Raw genomic sequence first — 18,979 nt, 5'->3', positions numbered from 1 at the left:
TTAAAAAACATTTGACAAAAAAGTTCTCTTTTAAAGAAATTTAGTTATTCTTCATATAAAGTTAATGATGTTTCATATATTTAAAGTGTTATTTAAATTCTTTACTATCAAGTTTCAAAATGTTTTGACAAAATGATGTCAATTGAAATTTGGATATTAATAGATCGTAACACGCTCATTAAAATTTGTAGCGCGTGCTTGCGCATGCTTCACGCGTGCTTAATAAATCTCGTGGGTTATGTGAACGGATTCACGACTCAGGGAGATAAATGTGTATGAAATTGACATCTCGCTGACCAATTAAATTCAACGCCAGGTTACTTGATGTACAAGTTGATGATCGCACGCTGGATATCGCGTGTCCGATTAAGATGCGGGATGCTCTGTAATTGCGGGGACCGCTTTGCCGTAGATTACAACATGTCAGAACGATGTTTGTGAATGGAGCTGATGAGTAGTTCATGACATTAATGATCGTGTTAAGGAAATCGTACTACTATTACATCGATTATTAGCAAAAAGGATTGCTCGCTAGAAGCAGCATGACTATGGACGATTACATGATAATTCTTTTAATCCGCGAAGTAATCAGACAATCGTATAATTATCGCTCATGCGCACTTAGTTGCTTTAATGTGACGCAACTGCGCGCGTAATGTAATTTGATTATTCCCATATTTACATTATATATACTAATAAAGTATATTTGCAGTGGATTAATATACACGGAAAAAACTTTCGCTAAAGTATTTAAAAATTTAATTAGATACACAGATCTGAAAATAATCTTATTGGGCCATCAAAATAATTACGTAGAAATATCAAATATGATAGGCAATGCTGCAAAAAGGTTTTGACATTCTATTGATCGGTTTGAGCGTCCTATATAGTTATTTTAATGAACCAAATGATTTTCAGATTTGTATTTAGCTAAATTTTTAGATATTTTATTGTAAAACCATCCTATTCCTGTATGATTTAAATTTTTGAATCAATTCCTCCTGAGATTTATGGATTGTTTGGTGCAACTTCGAGTATATTTTTATCTCTTAAGACCTTTAATCTTCTTTTTTATGCCGCAACGTCAAACGGACTTAGACTACTCTAATTTCGTCTCCTGGTGCTGATATTTATCTCACTATATTTTAACTCCAACTTAGTAAGGATTAACGTACAAGATTCTACAGGAAAAACAACTAAAGCTCTTAATGAACTTCTGCCACTTTCCTCTGATGATAATTCTTTCAATTCTTTGTTCTCTCTAGAATCTTAAATTTTTAAGAGATAATCTTGTAAAATATATGTATTATTTTCAGAAAAAATTTCTACATATCTCGTTTCTACATATTTATTATATCAAAATGCTCCTTATTTATGTCAAATCCACATGCCACAACAATGCTTTATAACCGCATAATCATTGATTAATTCAAGTCGTCCGGAGTTTCCCCTCGTGAGAGAGGCAGCACCTGAAGCGACCGCATTGACGGTCGACGAGCCGGCTGACATCGTAGATAACCAAGCGGGCCAAAAGAGTTAAGAAAGAGGCAGGACAGAGGGTTCGATTAATCAATCGAACGGGAAAAGGATCCCGGGACCGCGAGTTTTTCTTCGGAGGGGGTCCGTGGTCGAGTTGTCTTTGGTACCGGCATTGCTTGTTGTCCCGTGTCTCTCCGCGTCGCGTCATTATCGTCGGGCAAGTGGGAATGGCGGCGGTACGAGGTGGAGGAGACCAAAGGAGGAGGTCTCGACAGGCCGGTAGTATCGAACCGGCGCCCGTCGCGCACGGCCATATCGTATACATTCCGTATTCGTACATTCCATGCGCGCGCCTCCAACGCAAACTATACGTAGGTGCGCATTCCGCCGTTATGGGTGCTGACAGAAAATCAACCCGAGATATATTCGCAAGCAGGGTTAAAGTTTGCCGATTCGATTGATAGGACGACTTGACGCACCTGTAACTACTCGTACGTTCTTGACAGTCATTAAAACGAAGCAGGTGACGCGGATGCGGCATATGCAACCTAGTGTAAGGGGTGTGGTGTTCGGAGAACAGGTGTTAAAGAGTTCTCAAGCATAAAATTAGGACGAGGGAAGGGAAGAAAGAAGAATCGGGACTGACCTGCGGACTCAATGAACGTGACATGCCGATTGATGATTCTTGGAAAAAAATAATGAGATAAAAGAACACGAATATGTCGCGGGCAACACCACCCAAAGGTAGTCCAACACCGCCGAGGGTAGATAGCCCCGGCGGTGGCGGCGCCGATGGTAGCGGCAGTCCGAGAACGCCACGTGGTACCCGGCTAAGGGACCGGGTGAGTTTTTTCGAACAGGTCTGGTCGACTGGACGTAGTCCCAGTACCGAGGATCTCCTGGAAGACTCGGACGCGCGCAGACCTATCCGGTCTCCAACACACCGGCGACCGTCTTCCAGGGCAAGTGATTCTTCCTTCGAGGAGAGTTTTGAGCGATTGGTGGAGGAAGGCGAATTGAACGGCGCTAAGGTCGTGAAGTTTGAAAAAATCACCGTGAGGAAGAGCGTACATGCGATCAGTTCGGATAGTACTAACGGCGACACCGCGGTTGTTCAGCAGCGTGTCTTGACAGAATCAAGCAGAACTCCTAGCGAGGAGCACATCCACGAGGACTCGGCCTATCAGAGTCATAGTCACGGCGTGCAGAGTCACGGCAGTAAGTCCAGCTCGGTCACCTCTTTCACGAGGTTCCCCTCAGAAGAGAGCCTATTGCAGAGAAGAAGCAGCAGTCCTCGAGTCCAGCAATTGGGCGCGGACGAACGGCCGCCCTCGGAATGGTACGCCGAATATCGCAATCAGAGCTTCCAGAATGTCGCCGCGAGAATCGAGTACGTGCGCAGCAGAAGCGAGTACGACGCACACATCGCCGAGATCAAAGGTAGAGGTGTCACTTGACCTATAGAAAATCAAGAATCTCTGGCCTGCTATCGATTCTCTTATTATCTTTCTCATCTCGATACTTACGACGTTCATACCGGTTGACGAGACTCGCTTGCAACATTCTTATCAAGTAGCGAAAATTCTCGTACACTCAACTACCGATATTCACAATAAAAAGAATACTCTCCAGACAGTTGTTGATAGATTCAATAATTGCAATTATCGATTATCCGCAACGTATTCCATATTTGAAGGGAGATCTCAATGTAGGATTATTTAGCGCGTTACAAATTTATTTAATCTCAATCAGCGATTTCACGCATTGCGATATATTAATTTTAACTGCATTTTGCAAGGTGCATTTTGCACATCTTGCAATTTTTAAAGCATCTACAGAATCAAACTCATTTAGTTTTTTTTAAACTGTCTGGAGTTAAAAATTTTTTAATTTACAAACAATGTGCAGTTATCGAAGTTTAATCGTATGATAATCTTTGTATCGCTGATACAAAAATAATCATAGAACAAAGATATCTTTTTCTGGAAAGTAAAATGCAACAAACTGTTTAGAGAAATAATCTTTTTTGCATCTGTCGAACTACATGGATTAAAAAATCCCCATAATGGATTAATCATTTATGGGATCATTGCGTAACTTTGCCATTCATATGCTTTAACGACGAGCTGCGTATAAAACGTAATGCGCCTCGTAACGCGGTATATAATACTGAATGATGACGGCAGGAACCTTAGTTCAAGGCTGTATTTCTATCTTAGTCCACATCTTTTATCCGTTCTCTTGTTCTTCTAGAGAGTTCTTTTATGAGAAATACGAAGAGAAATTCTGCGACCATAATGTCATATAATAAAATCGAATATATTCTTGATATGCCGATACAAAAATATAAATGAAATTCAAGATCAAATAGTTACAGTTAAAGATGATAATGCGATTCAAAGTGTTTTTACACGTTAGTCATTTTTTGCACGTTTGCGGTAAAATTCTGTCGTCATGATCCCATCGGATGATGGATTAATCAAATGCGCCAAATTTCGAGGAGCAGGCTTGTTAGCGAGAGAATATATCGCACTTACGCACGTGTTCGAAATATACATATTCACGCGTGTATGCAGCGAAAGGTTGATTGTCCGTCGCGTTAATGACAGTAAAACGAGAACTTCTGCGGTCGGGTTCGTTCCATAGCACTCTCGCATGCTGCGATTTCTATAGTTTGCCTGACAGGCCACGTGCGCGTTCTACAACATGCGAGCTTACCTCATCGCTTATACGAACACCAATTGTCAAGCAATTAAGAAACAATTTCGCGTGCAAATATAGAACCCCGGGATGTAATGAAGAGCGATATAATCGTATTAACAAGTCTCAATTTTAAATAATAAAAGTTTTAATTGTAGCAGAGTTCTCTGAGTTCTCACTTGAAATTCTTGTGATTCTGTTTTGAATCACAAGAATGTTCTGAAATTCTGAAAGTTTCAATGTATAAAAATTTTTATAAAATGTTCATTAAAGGAAGCTACTTCACATTTGTTACCGAAGTTCAAATTCGTTTCCGCGCAAAAATCTATTTTCATTTTAAAGAATCTAATTACAATGAGAAAAAGTTATTAACTTAACTAAATTAGTCTAGTTCATCTTTATTTCTTTCGTTGGAGTATGTATGTATTTAAATCAAATATTATATATTTTTCATTTAAATACATATATATATTCTCCAATGAAAGAAATAAAGACCAACTAAACTAATTTAGTCAGGTCGACAACTTCTTTCTCAATGCAAGAGAACTAGCAATGCCACTGAGATATGCAATACTTATCACTTATATCTTTACATAACATATGCAGATACGCTACGTCGTAACTTTTGTTTTCATCATGATTGTATATTTATCAGGTTATTTATTAATATCTATATATGATATCATATATCGATCAACGAATATTTGACACGCTAAGCTTCAAATTAAATGCCAAACGGCATCTTTCCATAAAGACTCATAGATATATTTGTACGTCTGATAAATCGCCCGAGTTATCGTATGAATGTCAAGGCCACGCTTGGTTATCTCTCATCTCAGGGCTGGCTTTTCGATTGGTGCACGGAGTCGTTAAAACAATTTTACTGGTCAAACGCGGAGTAGGTCAACGGTTGACGATCAGACTTACTTACAATTAAATCGGATTGTTGTCGGAAAAGAGGCTTCTTTACCATAATGTAATAAGTTTTACATATATAGATTCCAGCGCAATAATAAGGATAACGTTACATAATTGTCTAAATACTTTAAAGGATTGTTTGCCGAAGAATTTTTTTGAAACTTCGAATATATGAAATATGTATGTATACGAGTATGTCTAAATTACTAATGTGATATCTCAGCGATGACCAAGAAATAAATGTTTTTATCAGATTTTACGTGCGACATATAGATTTATACTGAAACTTTAATAACTTCACTTTTATTTCCTAGCAACGGATTCATCGGCTTAGTTTTTAATAACGATGTTTACAGTGATCATTAATTTAGTAGGACAGAACTTTAATAAAACGTTTGACTATGATAATTTTGCAAATCCGGCCAAAAGATAGTTATTATTGCAATACTTGAATACATCAAGAGAAAATAAAATAACTGTATATAGTTGACTAATATAGTTACTAGTTTTGTAACATAATGTTGAAAAATGTTTGAAAGATATAGATTAGAATTATATTACGGATATTGATTTTATAATCTTCATAATATTTTCATAATACTATATGTATATATATTTATTTTATAAGAAAAAGTAATGTGATTGTAATTATAGCCGTAATTGCTTGAACTGAAAATTGTAAAATTGACAAAAAAATATTATTAGAAATCAAGATCTGATATGATTGAATTTTGTCTGCTTTGCTCATTTTTGTTGAACATTTCTGTCGATTTTCACTTCATTGTTTATGTTAATGTACCGTATATTTTACAATAATTATTCATTGGAATGTATTTCCTAGCGATAATTATCGAGTGACATTTTCTCGAAATAAAATACAGTTGATTATATCGACCTTCGTAAATGACATGATTTATATACAAGTGATGACAATTTTTTCATAATTATAAATTTTCATTTTTCATTACATAAAATTTTTTTTGTTCGTTTTCTGTCAATAGTTATAATTGATTTACTGAACATAAAAGCGGTTTTTTAATTTCCGTTTTGCATTTGCATGCTCGATAAAATATCTCTTCAAGTTGATTTTACTACAGAACACATTTTTTTGTTGCTGAATCATTAACACATACAGAGAGAGGCATCATTCTAATCTATGGAAATATTTCCGCTTGTATCTATAGCATGTTGAACAATATAAATATAGCAAATATTATAACGTAATGTATGTCATATTACTACATGTATTTTGTCATATTACTGTAATTAGCATATCGTGATTGTCGTAATTATTCTTGAACTTATCCATTTAACTCGAGTAAATTCAAAGAAATTATATCAGAGTTCTTTCTTCGTTTCCTTTTTTTAAATATTCATATGCGTCAATTGTTGCTTATTTAAATTTAACGAGCAACCACAATTGCACAATGAATCGTCGAAGTATTCTAATGAATTTGATTATACATGCACATATACATTATGTATGAATTCGGAATTCGATTATACGAAAAGTTGTAGTAAAAATAACATATACTATTATAAAGTTGTAGGTAGGTAAGATTCGTTTGATGAACCTCTCGCTCTTTCATAATTTATCTCGTTTCATCCGAGGAGACATCGTCTGACCTCATCCTCGAGAACTTGTCCTACTTTATTGATTCCCTTTCCTCCTCACCCCTGAAAACCGGACATCTCAAATGCTGTCGTCTTGCATAGCTGTCGTAATATTGGTCAGCGACCACAAATACGATCGTAAAATTATTCCATATATACTTACATAACGAAAAAAATAAAAAATTTTCCGTTTTTAATTTTTTTAAAAAGTAAACAAAAAATCTGTCAACGAAATACATTACGAGATGCTCAAAGAAGATTACGTTACAACGAGATTCAAAATTATTCTAATCGAAAAGTAACAAAAGTGTTAAGTACTACAATATGTGATAGGTAGGCATTTATTTCTTTCATTTTGTTGTAACTCTGTAATTTATTCGCACAACATAACAATTAGAGAAGTCTATGAATTCCGTAATATAGTAAGTTTGAGATGAATCTATTCGTTTAGTTAAAGTGTTAGTGACTATCCGTGATATGGTTCGCGAAACGGCACGCGACTGTCTCTGGTTGTTTTAAACGACCAACATCTATTTACATTTTCTTCCTCGTGCGACCGGTTGAACCATCACGACAAGCAATGGTTAGCGTGGCGAACGTTGAAAGCGATCTGACCTCCGTGAGTTGATCGTTCTGGTTCAAAGTTTCTTTATTGATCTGTGCTATGTCGTTAATCTTTCTTCTATCGGCTGCGTAAAAATAAATCGATCGTAGCCGAGAACCGACTGTATATAACACAAACTTGCAAACAATAATTAAAGAAGCGAAAATCAATTTTGGCGATGTCTATAAATAATATTACTTAAATAAGATGGTGGCTTATGACATATCATGTAAATTTTATAATTAATTATTTTTTAAATCATATAGAATTATAACAGAACCATTGAATCATATAGAATATTTTAATATTAATTTTATTTTTCATAATAGATTTGTAATGAATTTGAAATGTTTTTAAAATTAAAACTGTAAATCCGGATTTGTTAATGCATCAATTTCTAAATGAATTAATCAAATCCGATTATTCAAATTTGGCTATCCAAATCTGTGAATGTATTATTTTAGATTCAAACTATAATATTTACTATATAAATAATAAAATGACAAATAATAGCACAAATCATAATACTAAATATTAAAATAAAGTTTTCTTAAAATTAATTTAAAAAGTACGATTTGCAATCTATTTAATTTCTCGATTTATAAGTAAAAAAATTTCAAAGTTTATTCAAGTTTGCTAGGAACTTTATATTTAAAATTGTGACACATTTTTAAGACAGAGTCCGCACGCGCGCGCGTTCTGGTTCTTAACCTGTAAACTTTCGTCTATGGCAAATACACAATGGGTGAGATTTCCTGTTGCTACGTTGATTTTTATAGCCGCACAGTTACCTTCCGTGACACCGTATGAGACCACTGGTCGCTTTAGCTTTTGCCCATTTCTTTTTTCGGAGCAGTTTCTCACAGGCAAACACATGAACGAACGCACGAGTGCTCTGCCATCCGGAATCGTCACGAAAACAGAAGAAATCACGACATTTGATATATGGTCGGTTGAAATTAAACTTATATAATCGATATCTTGTATTTCTCTGCTTATATAATAAAGATGTACTCTTTCTCCATGTACGATATAAAATAATATTCCAAGAATAGATAAAGAGAATAACACAAACTAAGCATTTTTTAAGAGATAAATTACATACAATACATCTGTATTTTTATTTTTGTTACTTTTTAAAATGATTAAAATGATTAAACAAGTACCATTATAAAACTGAGCCACCTACATGATTAAAATTATGTTAGCTCAGTTTTATAATGGTATTTGTATACATATGATCATTTTATTTTCAAAAACCAAACGCGATATTTCTCGAACAAATTTTATGACTTATATATAGCAACAAAGTTTATAAAAAAATACACAAAAAATGTTTATATACGAAATAACATTGAACAAGAATAAAAAACACGTAGGCAGAAAAAGCGGATAAAGATAGAAGCAAGGAAAAATTATGATATCGATACCTGATGAATGTCATCTGATAAATATCCCGTGATCAATATCTTTCGATTCCAGTAATTGAATTTGTTATTACTCGAACAATTTTTAGTACTGATACAAGTAAAAGTACATACGCGTATTTATTGGTTGAGACGATTATTCAGATAGCGTATTATGAGAATTCTCATTCTCATAACACTGGTGACATAATCGCGGATCATCTTGTCCCAGAATCCTAAACATTACTCTAGGAGATGAGAGTGGCATGCGCGTTACAGAATAATATTTCCACTCGTTTAAAACGGTATTTATTTTGGATGTCGTTGGCGGACATAAGCGTCCGACAAACATCATGCAAAATTCATTTTACGCAATGCAATTTCAGATATTTTCGAAAGCGAGAATACGTTTAGTGGACTTTTTTATGCGCATCATGCCTCGATCGGCTGAATTTAAAATTAGAAATGATACAAACGCTAGCTTCTTACAAACGGTTGAAATTACACACTATATTAAATGATGTCGTATTGTAAAATAACTCGAATGAATCATACGAATGAAGATTGATTCTTAACTTATTCTAATCATCCTGTTGTAATTATATTTGTGAGCCAGTATTATGATTATAATATAAAGTTATACATATTTTAGTTATACCATTGATTACCTTTATTTTAAAAATCTCAAATATTAGAATTATTGAACAAATAATAGTGACATTTATTTATTTCTCTCTCTCTCTCTCTATATATATATATATGTATATATATATATTATATATGATATTATTTAAATTTTTAGAAAATATTAATTTGCTATAAAAAATTAGATACTGAAAACTGCTTGAAGGAAGATATTTATCATTACAATTACCTTATTCGTAATGAAACTTTTTATAATATATTATTACCTTTTAAAAAACTAATTGGTCGCTAATAAAATCTGTGCTTTGCATGATTTCACTTTTGACATTCAGTGTAGCGCAGGCATGAAAGACCCTTGAAAATTGTATAATCAAATGTATCGCAGGTACTACATCTCACGTGTTTTGCCGAACAATTTACCGTAACCATGACACTCACGATGAATGGTAATGAGAACGCGTGGGAATATCCTGCCTTTTCAATGTTACTGGACTGCACCGTAACGCAATGTGATCTGCAACTTTCGCCTACGTCTCCTACGTGGTCATGATTAAACATTTACCGCGGATAAAGTGACGATAAAAACCGATGATAATAGTTTCTTACAGTTCTCCATATATCGCGAAAGTTCAATAGGTCAGTATTCCTCATCTAAGCTGCTAAAGTATGTCAATAAATTCTATTTTCCTTATTCTACAAAAACGTTCTAATAATTCTTGTATATTCGAGAATATATCGCCTTTAGCGTCTTCTTATCTTTACGTACGTGCAAATTTAAGAATATATTTTCGTTAATCTTATCAAAAAGAGAATTCACAACGTAATATAAAGAGCAAAAGCTCATCTAATATCTTCTCAAGCAGAATTCAACTGCAAATTTATTAAACTTGCACGCCCATATTTTCCAAGGCAATTTTTATATCTACAGAAAAATTAACGAATTTTATGTCAAGGAGTCCAATTTATGCAGCGTTTTTCGAATGTGAGATCAAACGAAAGAACAAACTTTCGACGATTCTCTGATTCGTAAATCAGAGGGACAAAGTAGAATAAAGCAACGTGTTTTCGTTAATTACCGACAGTAATTTTTTTGTAGCTTACAGACTGCACGTTAATGTGTATGCAAAACGATTGCATTACGACATGAAGATATAATATGTCGCGATGAAGCCATGTGGAAGATTCGATGAAAAGAAACATTGTTTCAAGGCAACGGTGTTAGTGTCTACTGGTGACATCAAAGCCGTTTTATTTCGGGAACCGCCAATTTTTGCTTCCAGGAACCAATGTCATTTCATAAGCACATGTGTATGTCGGCGAGTAAAAAAATCTCAATAATATGCACATATTAAATATTATGGTCCGGAATATATTTATTGAAAGATAAACATCATCCTGGCATTTTTTCGTACGCGGAAATAAATAAATTACTAAAATAGAGAGAGAGAGAGAGAGAGAGAGAGAGAGATGTCAGAGAAATAAGATATTTTTACAAAATTTTTTCAATTAGTTCAAAGAAAATAATAAAGAATACAATAAAGCAGAAATATAATACGTTAAATGAATTCTTGCATTTTGTAGAAGAGTTTATAAACGTCTCTATGCAATGGAGCGCATTCGTAAATCGTATTCGGTTTGTTTGTCGACTTGTATGATTAGTTTTTCTTCCTGCATCGCGTTAAGGACGTGCATATCGCACAAATAATTTACGTGACAGTTTAATGTTCGCTTCGCGATTATACGCCTATGGATTTATACTAGTTGCATATTCATTATCGCGTGTGTGCCTTGTAGTGTGACGTATACGGCACCATAGTCGGTAAGATATAGTAAAGTGACGGCAGCTTTAAAAATAAAACGGCGCTAATGTGTTTCGCATAATCCTTATAATTGAGCTCGACGATTCGCAAATGCCCATGAGCAATCGTGAACACTGTTCGATATGTTCTTCTTCAGCTCAACATTTATCAAATATATATATCTGAATGAATAATTTATATCCGTTTTCTCAGAGAAATATATCGCAATATTTCAAAGATCAGCTCTTTAATTTCACGAAAATGTATTCTCTTCCAATTAATCTATTTTCACAGCGCAAAATTAATATTTGATTCTCGTTTTTTTTTCAGACGAACAAGAACGCGTGCAGAAGAAAACCTTCATAAATTGGATCAATTCTCATCTATCGAAGGTAAGCGTGTCAAGAAGAAATACTTTTATCACCTTCAGAAAACGCAATGAAACAGATTCGCACATGGCAAATAACGTTTTGATATCGTGCTCCGTTTCGCCGCCAGGTACTTGATAACAATAAGGATAGTACAACGGCAGTTTTTGAGTTGACTCTCGTTTTTCTTCTCATTCGAAGTTACGTAATGCTCTCGATCCTTACGTGACGCATAATAAAACGTGACGCGAACTACCTCTCGTATCGTGCTATCGAAACTTAAACGGCTGATCTAGCTCGTACCTGGCTCTTGAGTTTCGATGCTCCCCTACTTCCGCATCCTTCAGAACTTGCCTTACTGCGGAAACCCAACTCGTAACATGTATGCATCAAAAGCAACGAAGTTATTGAAGGCGAGCACCTTGTTCGTCCTCGTACCAAATAGCTATTTCAGTAAAAAAAATTGTGTATCATCAAATAAAGAACAAGTAACATTGATCTAGGTAGCACTCAATTCAAAAATTAAAGTGGAAACAATAAAAGTTTAGTTTATTGTTATAGCACAAACTGCAGTCAGTGCCGAATTTATTTGAAAATTATATCATCTACAGGCATTAAACGTTAAAAATTAAATAATTAAAGTATTAAATATTATTATATATAAATTAAAAAATTATAAGTATTCTATAAACTACGTATATAACATAATTAAATTTCATGTACGCGGCAAATTTTATCATCATTAGATATATGTAATTTAATAATTAATATTTTTAACATTTATACTATGTTTCTCTTACTCATATATTTAAAGAATATATATGATCCATCATGATTAGGCAATTTATAAATATTTCTTTTCTATAGAGAGTTCCTCCGCTTCGTATCGATGACTTAATCGAGGATCTCAAAGACGGCACGCGTCTTCTCGCATTACTCGAAGTTCTTTCGGGAGAGAAACTGGTAATGAAATATTTGCGTTGACATTTGTAAAAAAAAAACGTTAAAACCAGTTGTCTAAAACATGCGTGATCTTTCAGCCTGTAGAGAGAGGCCGTAATCTAAAGAGACCACATTTCTTGAGTAATGCCAATACTGCGTTGCAATTTTTACAAGGCAAGAAAGTGAGTATTTCTGTTAATTTAATCGACAAGTTGAAGAAATTGATAGCCAATTTCTGATTTAATATTTTTCACAGATCAAATTAGTGAATATAAATTCGTCTGATTTGGTTGACGGACGACCGCCAGTAGTATTGGGCCTAATATGGACTATCATTTTGTATTTCCAGGTATTATATCATTCGAATATTTTAGTTATACTTAATGACAATTTTTATGCAAAAAAGCACCAGTATACTTAGTATGCGGTAGCTGCTTAAATATAGCGCTCGTATCACGTATCAAAGTACTTCAACAAATAGCAGCAGCACTATATTCTTATATGTCGCAACGAAGATTAATTTATATTTTTTAATTTTTTTGTTCAAGCTGTAATAATTGTAGTAACTGATTTTACCAATTATAGTTACAATTAAACAAAATTTAATTTCTAAGATATATTAAAAATTACATAATTTTGTTAATAAAGTAAGTTTTAAATTATGTTAATTATGGTAAGAATTGAATAATGTTTTTTCTACAAATTAAACAGTCATGACTGCTTAAATAAATTAATCCTCGTCGCGTGTAAAGTAAATTATATCACTCTGCTAACCGTATGTATTCCAATAAACAAGCTACGATCGAAGGATCGCAAGCGGGTGAGTAGTAAAAAAAGCAAGATTGTGAATGCGATGAATGATCTTGATCATTCTAAAAGAGTAAGACGGATTGCACTGGCATGATGTTGCGCATTCTATTAGTACGCACGCTAGATTATCTTTAGGCTCGACAAGGAGAGGATACATCATACCAGTCCTCGGAATTTTTTTTTAGATCGAGGAGAATACTAGAGCCCTCGAGTATCTTGGACAAACATGGGGCAGTCAGAGCAGCCTCGAAAGCCTTGGGACTCAGGGCTCAGCGGCAAGCGAAAGGAAACGCATCAGCAGCGAAAAGTGGAAGCAAAGTGCACGAAAAACCTTGCTTCAATGGGTCACCAATGCCTTGCCGAAGTCAGTACTCTGTTAAATTACTGTTTGTGTAATAGATACAACTACGCGCAAATTTTTTTTCTAATATTATGTCGGGGTGAATTCCTTAGGAACGTTGGTATTCAAGTTCGAGACTTTGGAGAAAGTTGGAGAGACGGAAATGCTTTCTTAGCCATTATCGATGCCATAAAGGCCAATTTAGTAAACATAGCAGCTATGAGAGAAGCATCGAACAAAGCTCGATTAGAAACAGCCTTTCAGGTTGCCGAGATCGAACTAGGTATTGCTCGATTGTTAGACCCTGAGGACGTGGACGTACCGCAACCCGACGAAAAATCGATTATGACATACGTTGCCCAATTTTTGCACAAATATCCAGAACCAGGGAACACAGCTCCTGATTCTTTCGCGGCTATACAAGAAGAATACGACGGTCTTCTTAAATGGCTAAATGAGAGAGTCAGGCATCTCGAACAACTTGATAGAACAAACGCCTATCCACAAAGTTACCCGGTACTTTCATAATAAGATCTCGGCAGAGTTTACATCGTAAATCTTAATTTTAATATTTTAGTAAAATCATTTATGTAATTCTACTTTAATAATTAAAATTAATGTTTAGAAAACGGTAATATTTTGAGACTTAAAAAAGATAAGAAAATAAAAATAAAAATATATTATTCTTTATATTTTTTTTTAGGAATATACGCTGTTTAGAGCAGAGACCGATGAGAAATCAATTATATATAAAAAGATGCAAAGTTTGGTCGATACACCTAGTATGATAAGTATCACACGAGATTCTTGGAGACATATACAAATGTTGTGGCAACAAATGGAACTCTTTGTAGGTTTTGTAATCTACTTCAACTTTTTGTAGTTTCTCTAGTCAAATGAATAGAACCTTATGTTGCAAAAATTTCTTTTAAAAAAGTATTATTTTTCTCTAGATGCTGCATTGGCTTTGGTTACTAGATTCAATGTTACCGGGAGAATTAGGAGAAGTCGGTAGATGGTTAGCAAGAGCTGAAGCTCTCTTATATTCAGACAATAATATACCACAAGAAATGTCAGAAAGCACGGCGAACATAATCTCGAATAAGTTGGAAGATCATAAAAAATTTTTCCTCGATTTACCGACAATGACGGAGAAATTTCAACACGCTAAGAACTCGCCGTTGGCGCGACAAGTTCGGCCTGAACAATTAGATAACATGTCCGCGCGCTTCGATAGTTTGTCCGATCGTGCGGCTAAGAGAAGGGTGAAATTAAAGTTCTTAGAACACAAATGTTGTTTGATCGCTTTCCTATATCTCGTCGAGACCAAATTGAAAGGCTGGAACATCAAATATGGCACGGAGGAGAAAGTGGATCAGATGTTGGAGCAGTATCGCAACTTTGTTTCCCGAAATAGAATATTCCAGGAATTTCAAAAGGCTTACTTGGATATGCAGCAAGTCGCAGAAGAATACAAGCGTGACGTCGATATTGGTAAGTAAATGAAAATATTTTAGTCACTTATTGATTAATATTCATTTAAATGTGACTGTCAATAATAAATTTATACTAAAAATACAAAGAATTATAATTAAATATGATTATATCAAATAAAATAATTAAATAGTAACTAGTTTTAATTCAAATATAATAAATTAATTTAATATATATTAAAATTCCATAAGTGTGTAAACAATAGCTTTAGCCTCATCGAAACAGTACCATAAATTCGTGCTTTTTAGATCGAGAAGAGAGTCTCAACATTGATCGCTTTATGCGCGAGACGGCTGAAAAATGGAAAAATGTGTCGATGGATTTGCGCTGCGTCCAGAGCATGCTCGAAGAAGTTGTCGCATATTGGCGTCGTTGGACCATTGTCTCGGATGAATTCGAAGCATGGCTACTTCGTGCTGAACCTGTCCTGAATCTCCCAGAGGAGGAAAGAATGGAATTCTTTCAAGATATCAGTGTATGGAAGGACAAGCATCAACAATTGTCGGACACTGTAAGCTTCCTAATTGCCACATCCGACGAATCGGTAGCATTTCGTTTGAAGGAGCGTTACGCGAATCTGACAACGAGATGGGAACAGCTCTTCCAAGAGGCCAAACAGTATATGCACGCGGGTGATCTCATTCGGACGAGAAAGGATTACAAGGCGGGAGTAGAGACTTTGCAGAATTGGTTAAGAGATGCCGAGGTTGCTTTATCGACGACCGGATTAAGCTCCACCGAACGGATCAAAGCTTACGGAGAGAAACTGCAGACTCTTCACAATGAAGTCGAGGACATTGAAAATCTCTTTAAAAATATCAGTAAAAAATTCCAGACTCTTATCCAAGATTTGTCCCGCGACGAAGTCGATAAGATGATGAACACTCTAAAGAAAGAAAAAGAAACTCTTGTTAAGGTACGCGCTTTGATACCGATGCAATTGCACTTGTATCATCAATTATTGGTACAACAAGAATCTCTAGAAGCAGGGCAGAAAGAGATATCTACGTGGCTAGATGAAGCCGAAAGTTTTTTGACCAATATCAATCTCGCGGGTGGTAGAGACGTTGCCTTGGCTCAACTAGATCGTCATAAAGCCTTCTTCTCGAGAACACTCTACTATAAATCTATGCTGGAATCTAAGAATAAAGTATTTGCTAACATCGTCAAGGCTGTGGATAGTCATGCCGACGTAGAGACTGCTGAAGGTGGAGCTACCTTAAGAGAACTCAATGATCGATTTATCAAAGTCTCTCAAGCGGCGCAAGTCTGGGAACAACGTTTGCAAGAGTCTGTGCGCCGTTGGACGAAATTTAAAGAGTGCGAGCGACAAATCTCTGAATGGCTTTCGATTGCGGAAACAATGATCAACGAAAAGCACATCGATAATCGTCAATCCGTCGAATATCACAAAAACTTTTTCGGCAAAGTCAATGAAAAGTGGATACAGGATCTCGTGAAGGCCGGCCAAGATCTTCGGAATGTATTACCAGTTGATCAACAACTTCCCGTCATAAAAACGGTAGAGAATCTTCAGAATCGCTGGAGAGAAATACTCACCTTTGCGCCACTTCATTTAATGAAGCTCGAGTTCCGCCTAGACGAGACTAGCTTCCTTCAATATCTCAAAGAAATCGAGATGGAAATTAGTTCTGAGCAGCAAGCGCTTATTAACAATGACGATGTGGATGGTATTCAACAGCGCAATAAAGAATTTTTCGTAAACCGCGGCACCGTTCTCGAAGTCGAGCGTTGTCTACAGACCTTGAAAAAGATCAGTGATGCTCACAACAAACTCAAGCCAAAAGATACTAGCTTGGTTGATGCCGCGCAAAACGCCGAACGTTTGTGGGAAGAAACCGCACAAAAAGTCGAGAACTTAAGGGAACAATTGCGAGAAATTCCACAACAGTGGGCAACTTATAGACAGAAGTGAGCATTTATTTAACTTCAGTATTATAGATCAGCGTCAATTTCTTCCTTTAAATAATGTGCAATTAATTCTAGGTTTGATGAGATGGTGCATTGGATGGATCATGTTGACAGTACGTTGAGAACCATTTTACATGAAGTCAATACTTTAGAAGAATTCGAGAAAGAGAAGACTATATTTCAGGTTGGTATTGACCAGTTTCATATACAATTCCTCTATCATGTCATTGAAATATTTAAATACTTTGCTTCGCCTTTTCTGCGTTCCCTCCGGATAGCTCCAGACCTTGACGGTAAATATACGCGCATCTCTATGTTCAATTATTCTTTTTAGGGTTTGCTCTTCGCTTAAGAGTCCAATAATGATTTCTCTTGAAATAAAATTTTTAATGAATACCGATTTAATTTTCATCTAATTTACCTATAAATATTAATCAATAATTATTTAAAAATTTTACTCTGGGAAAAACAATACTTTTGTTTGTCATGTCTTTTTCATCTCTTTCATCAAATGTTGATAAATCGCTTTTAGTTAAATATAACTAATATTAAAAAATATTATTATTGATTGTTTATAGAAAATCTGTCGCGAAGCTGATAATAAGCGTGAAGAAATGAAATGGCTGGTTCAAACTCTCGACAACTTGACATTGAATCGTTCAGATCGCGATGCACTCACGGCGCAGCAAAATTTGGAGCAACTGATAACTCGATATAAGAACTTAATTCCAACGATTGAAATTACAATGACGAAGACAGATATCTATTCGAAAAGTTACACTTATCGCAAAGAGGTACGCGAAGTATGCACTTTGTTGCGCAAAGTTCGCGAACAATCAAAAGTCGAAGTCGCGCCTGAGGTTCCTGAAAAATTACAAAACGCGGTGACTCATCAGGAATCCCGTCTTAATCAATTAGAGCAACAGCGAGCAACCATTGTCAGTATGTTACAACGCGGTAAAGATCTTCTGAAAGATCAACACGCTCCACCTTTCGTCTCTTCCGAGGTTCAGCAATTGGAAGCTAACTGGAACGATACATATGGTCAAAGTATGGAGATATTAAAGTCTTTGAAGGAATCACAGAAACTCTGGAACACTTATCAAGAACAAAAGAATGAAATTTTGAGATTGATCGAGCAAGCTGAGAAAGAATTGCGTCAAATTGAATTAGCATCTTATTACGATGCCGCTCAAGTATCCTCTGACCTGCAGAAGAAACAGGAATTCAATACAAATTTGAGAAAATCAGCCGAAGAAATAATAAGGAAATTGCGCGAAACATATACTAATCTTTCTCAAACATCCGCACCACCAAGCAAACAAGAAATTTTAGAAAAGGAAGTAACGGAAACTGAACAGAAAATAGAACACACGTTAAAGATCGTACGCGAAAAAGTTGTTTATCTTCAGGAACATAGCACTCGATGGAATAAATTTCAATCAAAGCTCGTGGAGCTCCGATCTTGGGTTCAGCAAGCTGCGCCTCAATCAGTTGCAAACATAGAAGATTCTACAGCATCACCTGAGGAAAGAGTTCGTAAAACAGAAAATCTACAAAAAGAAATCAAGGAAAAGGTATTGATTTTAAACGCATTAGAAGACGAATCCCGGAAACTTATAACAGGTGAATATACGATTTTTTATTTGTTTTATATTGAATTAAAAACGCACAAATTTCGTTTTTCTGTTACTTAACGTTTATTTTTTATATATTATAGCTATAATTTCTAGATGATATTTCTAAGGTATAAATACTATAAATAATTAGAGACAGTTTTTTATATATAATTCTTTCATAAAGAAATATTTTTTTATATTATCCTTTTTTATTATTTTGTAAAGATTTATGCAATAAAATAATCAATTATTAAGTAAAAAGTATAAAAATGTAGTTTAAATATATCTAATATATTTGACAGATTTAAA

At 35.0% G+C, this 18,979-nt stretch overlaps 1 protein-coding gene across 2 annotated transcripts in view; it reads left to right on the top strand.

Moving 5' to 3' along the window:
• Window positions 1-18,979, top strand: part of Msp300 (Muscle-specific protein 300 kDa) — a 59,373-nt gene that overhangs the window by 6,624 nt on the left and 33,770 nt on the right. The window contains exons 1-12 of one of the 2 annotated variants that reach the window (XM_018448553.1): window positions 1,903-2,919; window positions 11,496-11,557; window positions 12,401-12,496; window positions 12,574-12,657; window positions 12,732-12,824; window positions 13,471-13,649; window positions 13,739-14,141; window positions 14,329-14,475; window positions 14,579-15,119; window positions 15,368-17,051; window positions 17,127-17,235; window positions 17,630-18,677. In XM_018448553.1, coding sequence (XP_018304055.1) covers window positions 2,199-2,919; window positions 11,496-11,557; window positions 12,401-12,496; window positions 12,574-12,657; window positions 12,732-12,824; window positions 13,471-13,649; window positions 13,739-14,141; window positions 14,329-14,475; window positions 14,579-15,119; window positions 15,368-17,051; window positions 17,127-17,235; window positions 17,630-18,677 — 5,167 coding nt within the window. In that variant the 5' untranslated portion in view covers window positions 1,903-2,198. Of the gene's footprint in view, window positions 1-1,902; window positions 2,920-11,495; window positions 11,558-12,400; window positions 12,497-12,573; window positions 12,658-12,731; window positions 12,825-13,470; window positions 13,650-13,738; window positions 14,142-14,328; window positions 14,476-14,578; window positions 15,120-15,367; window positions 17,052-17,126; window positions 17,236-17,629; window positions 18,678-18,979 lie in introns of those variants that run through there. The other variant, XM_018448552.1, reaches the window with a different exon arrangement.

Source organism: Mycetomoellerius zeteki, unplaced genomic scaffold, assembly GCF_001594055.1.
Source record: "Mycetomoellerius zeteki isolate Tzet28-1 unplaced genomic scaffold, Tzet1.0 scaffold223, whole genome shotgun sequence".
Lineage (NCBI taxonomy): Eukaryota > Metazoa > Arthropoda > Insecta > Hymenoptera > Formicidae > Mycetomoellerius > Mycetomoellerius zeteki.
This window is presented reverse-complemented; position numbering and strand designations above follow the sequence as displayed.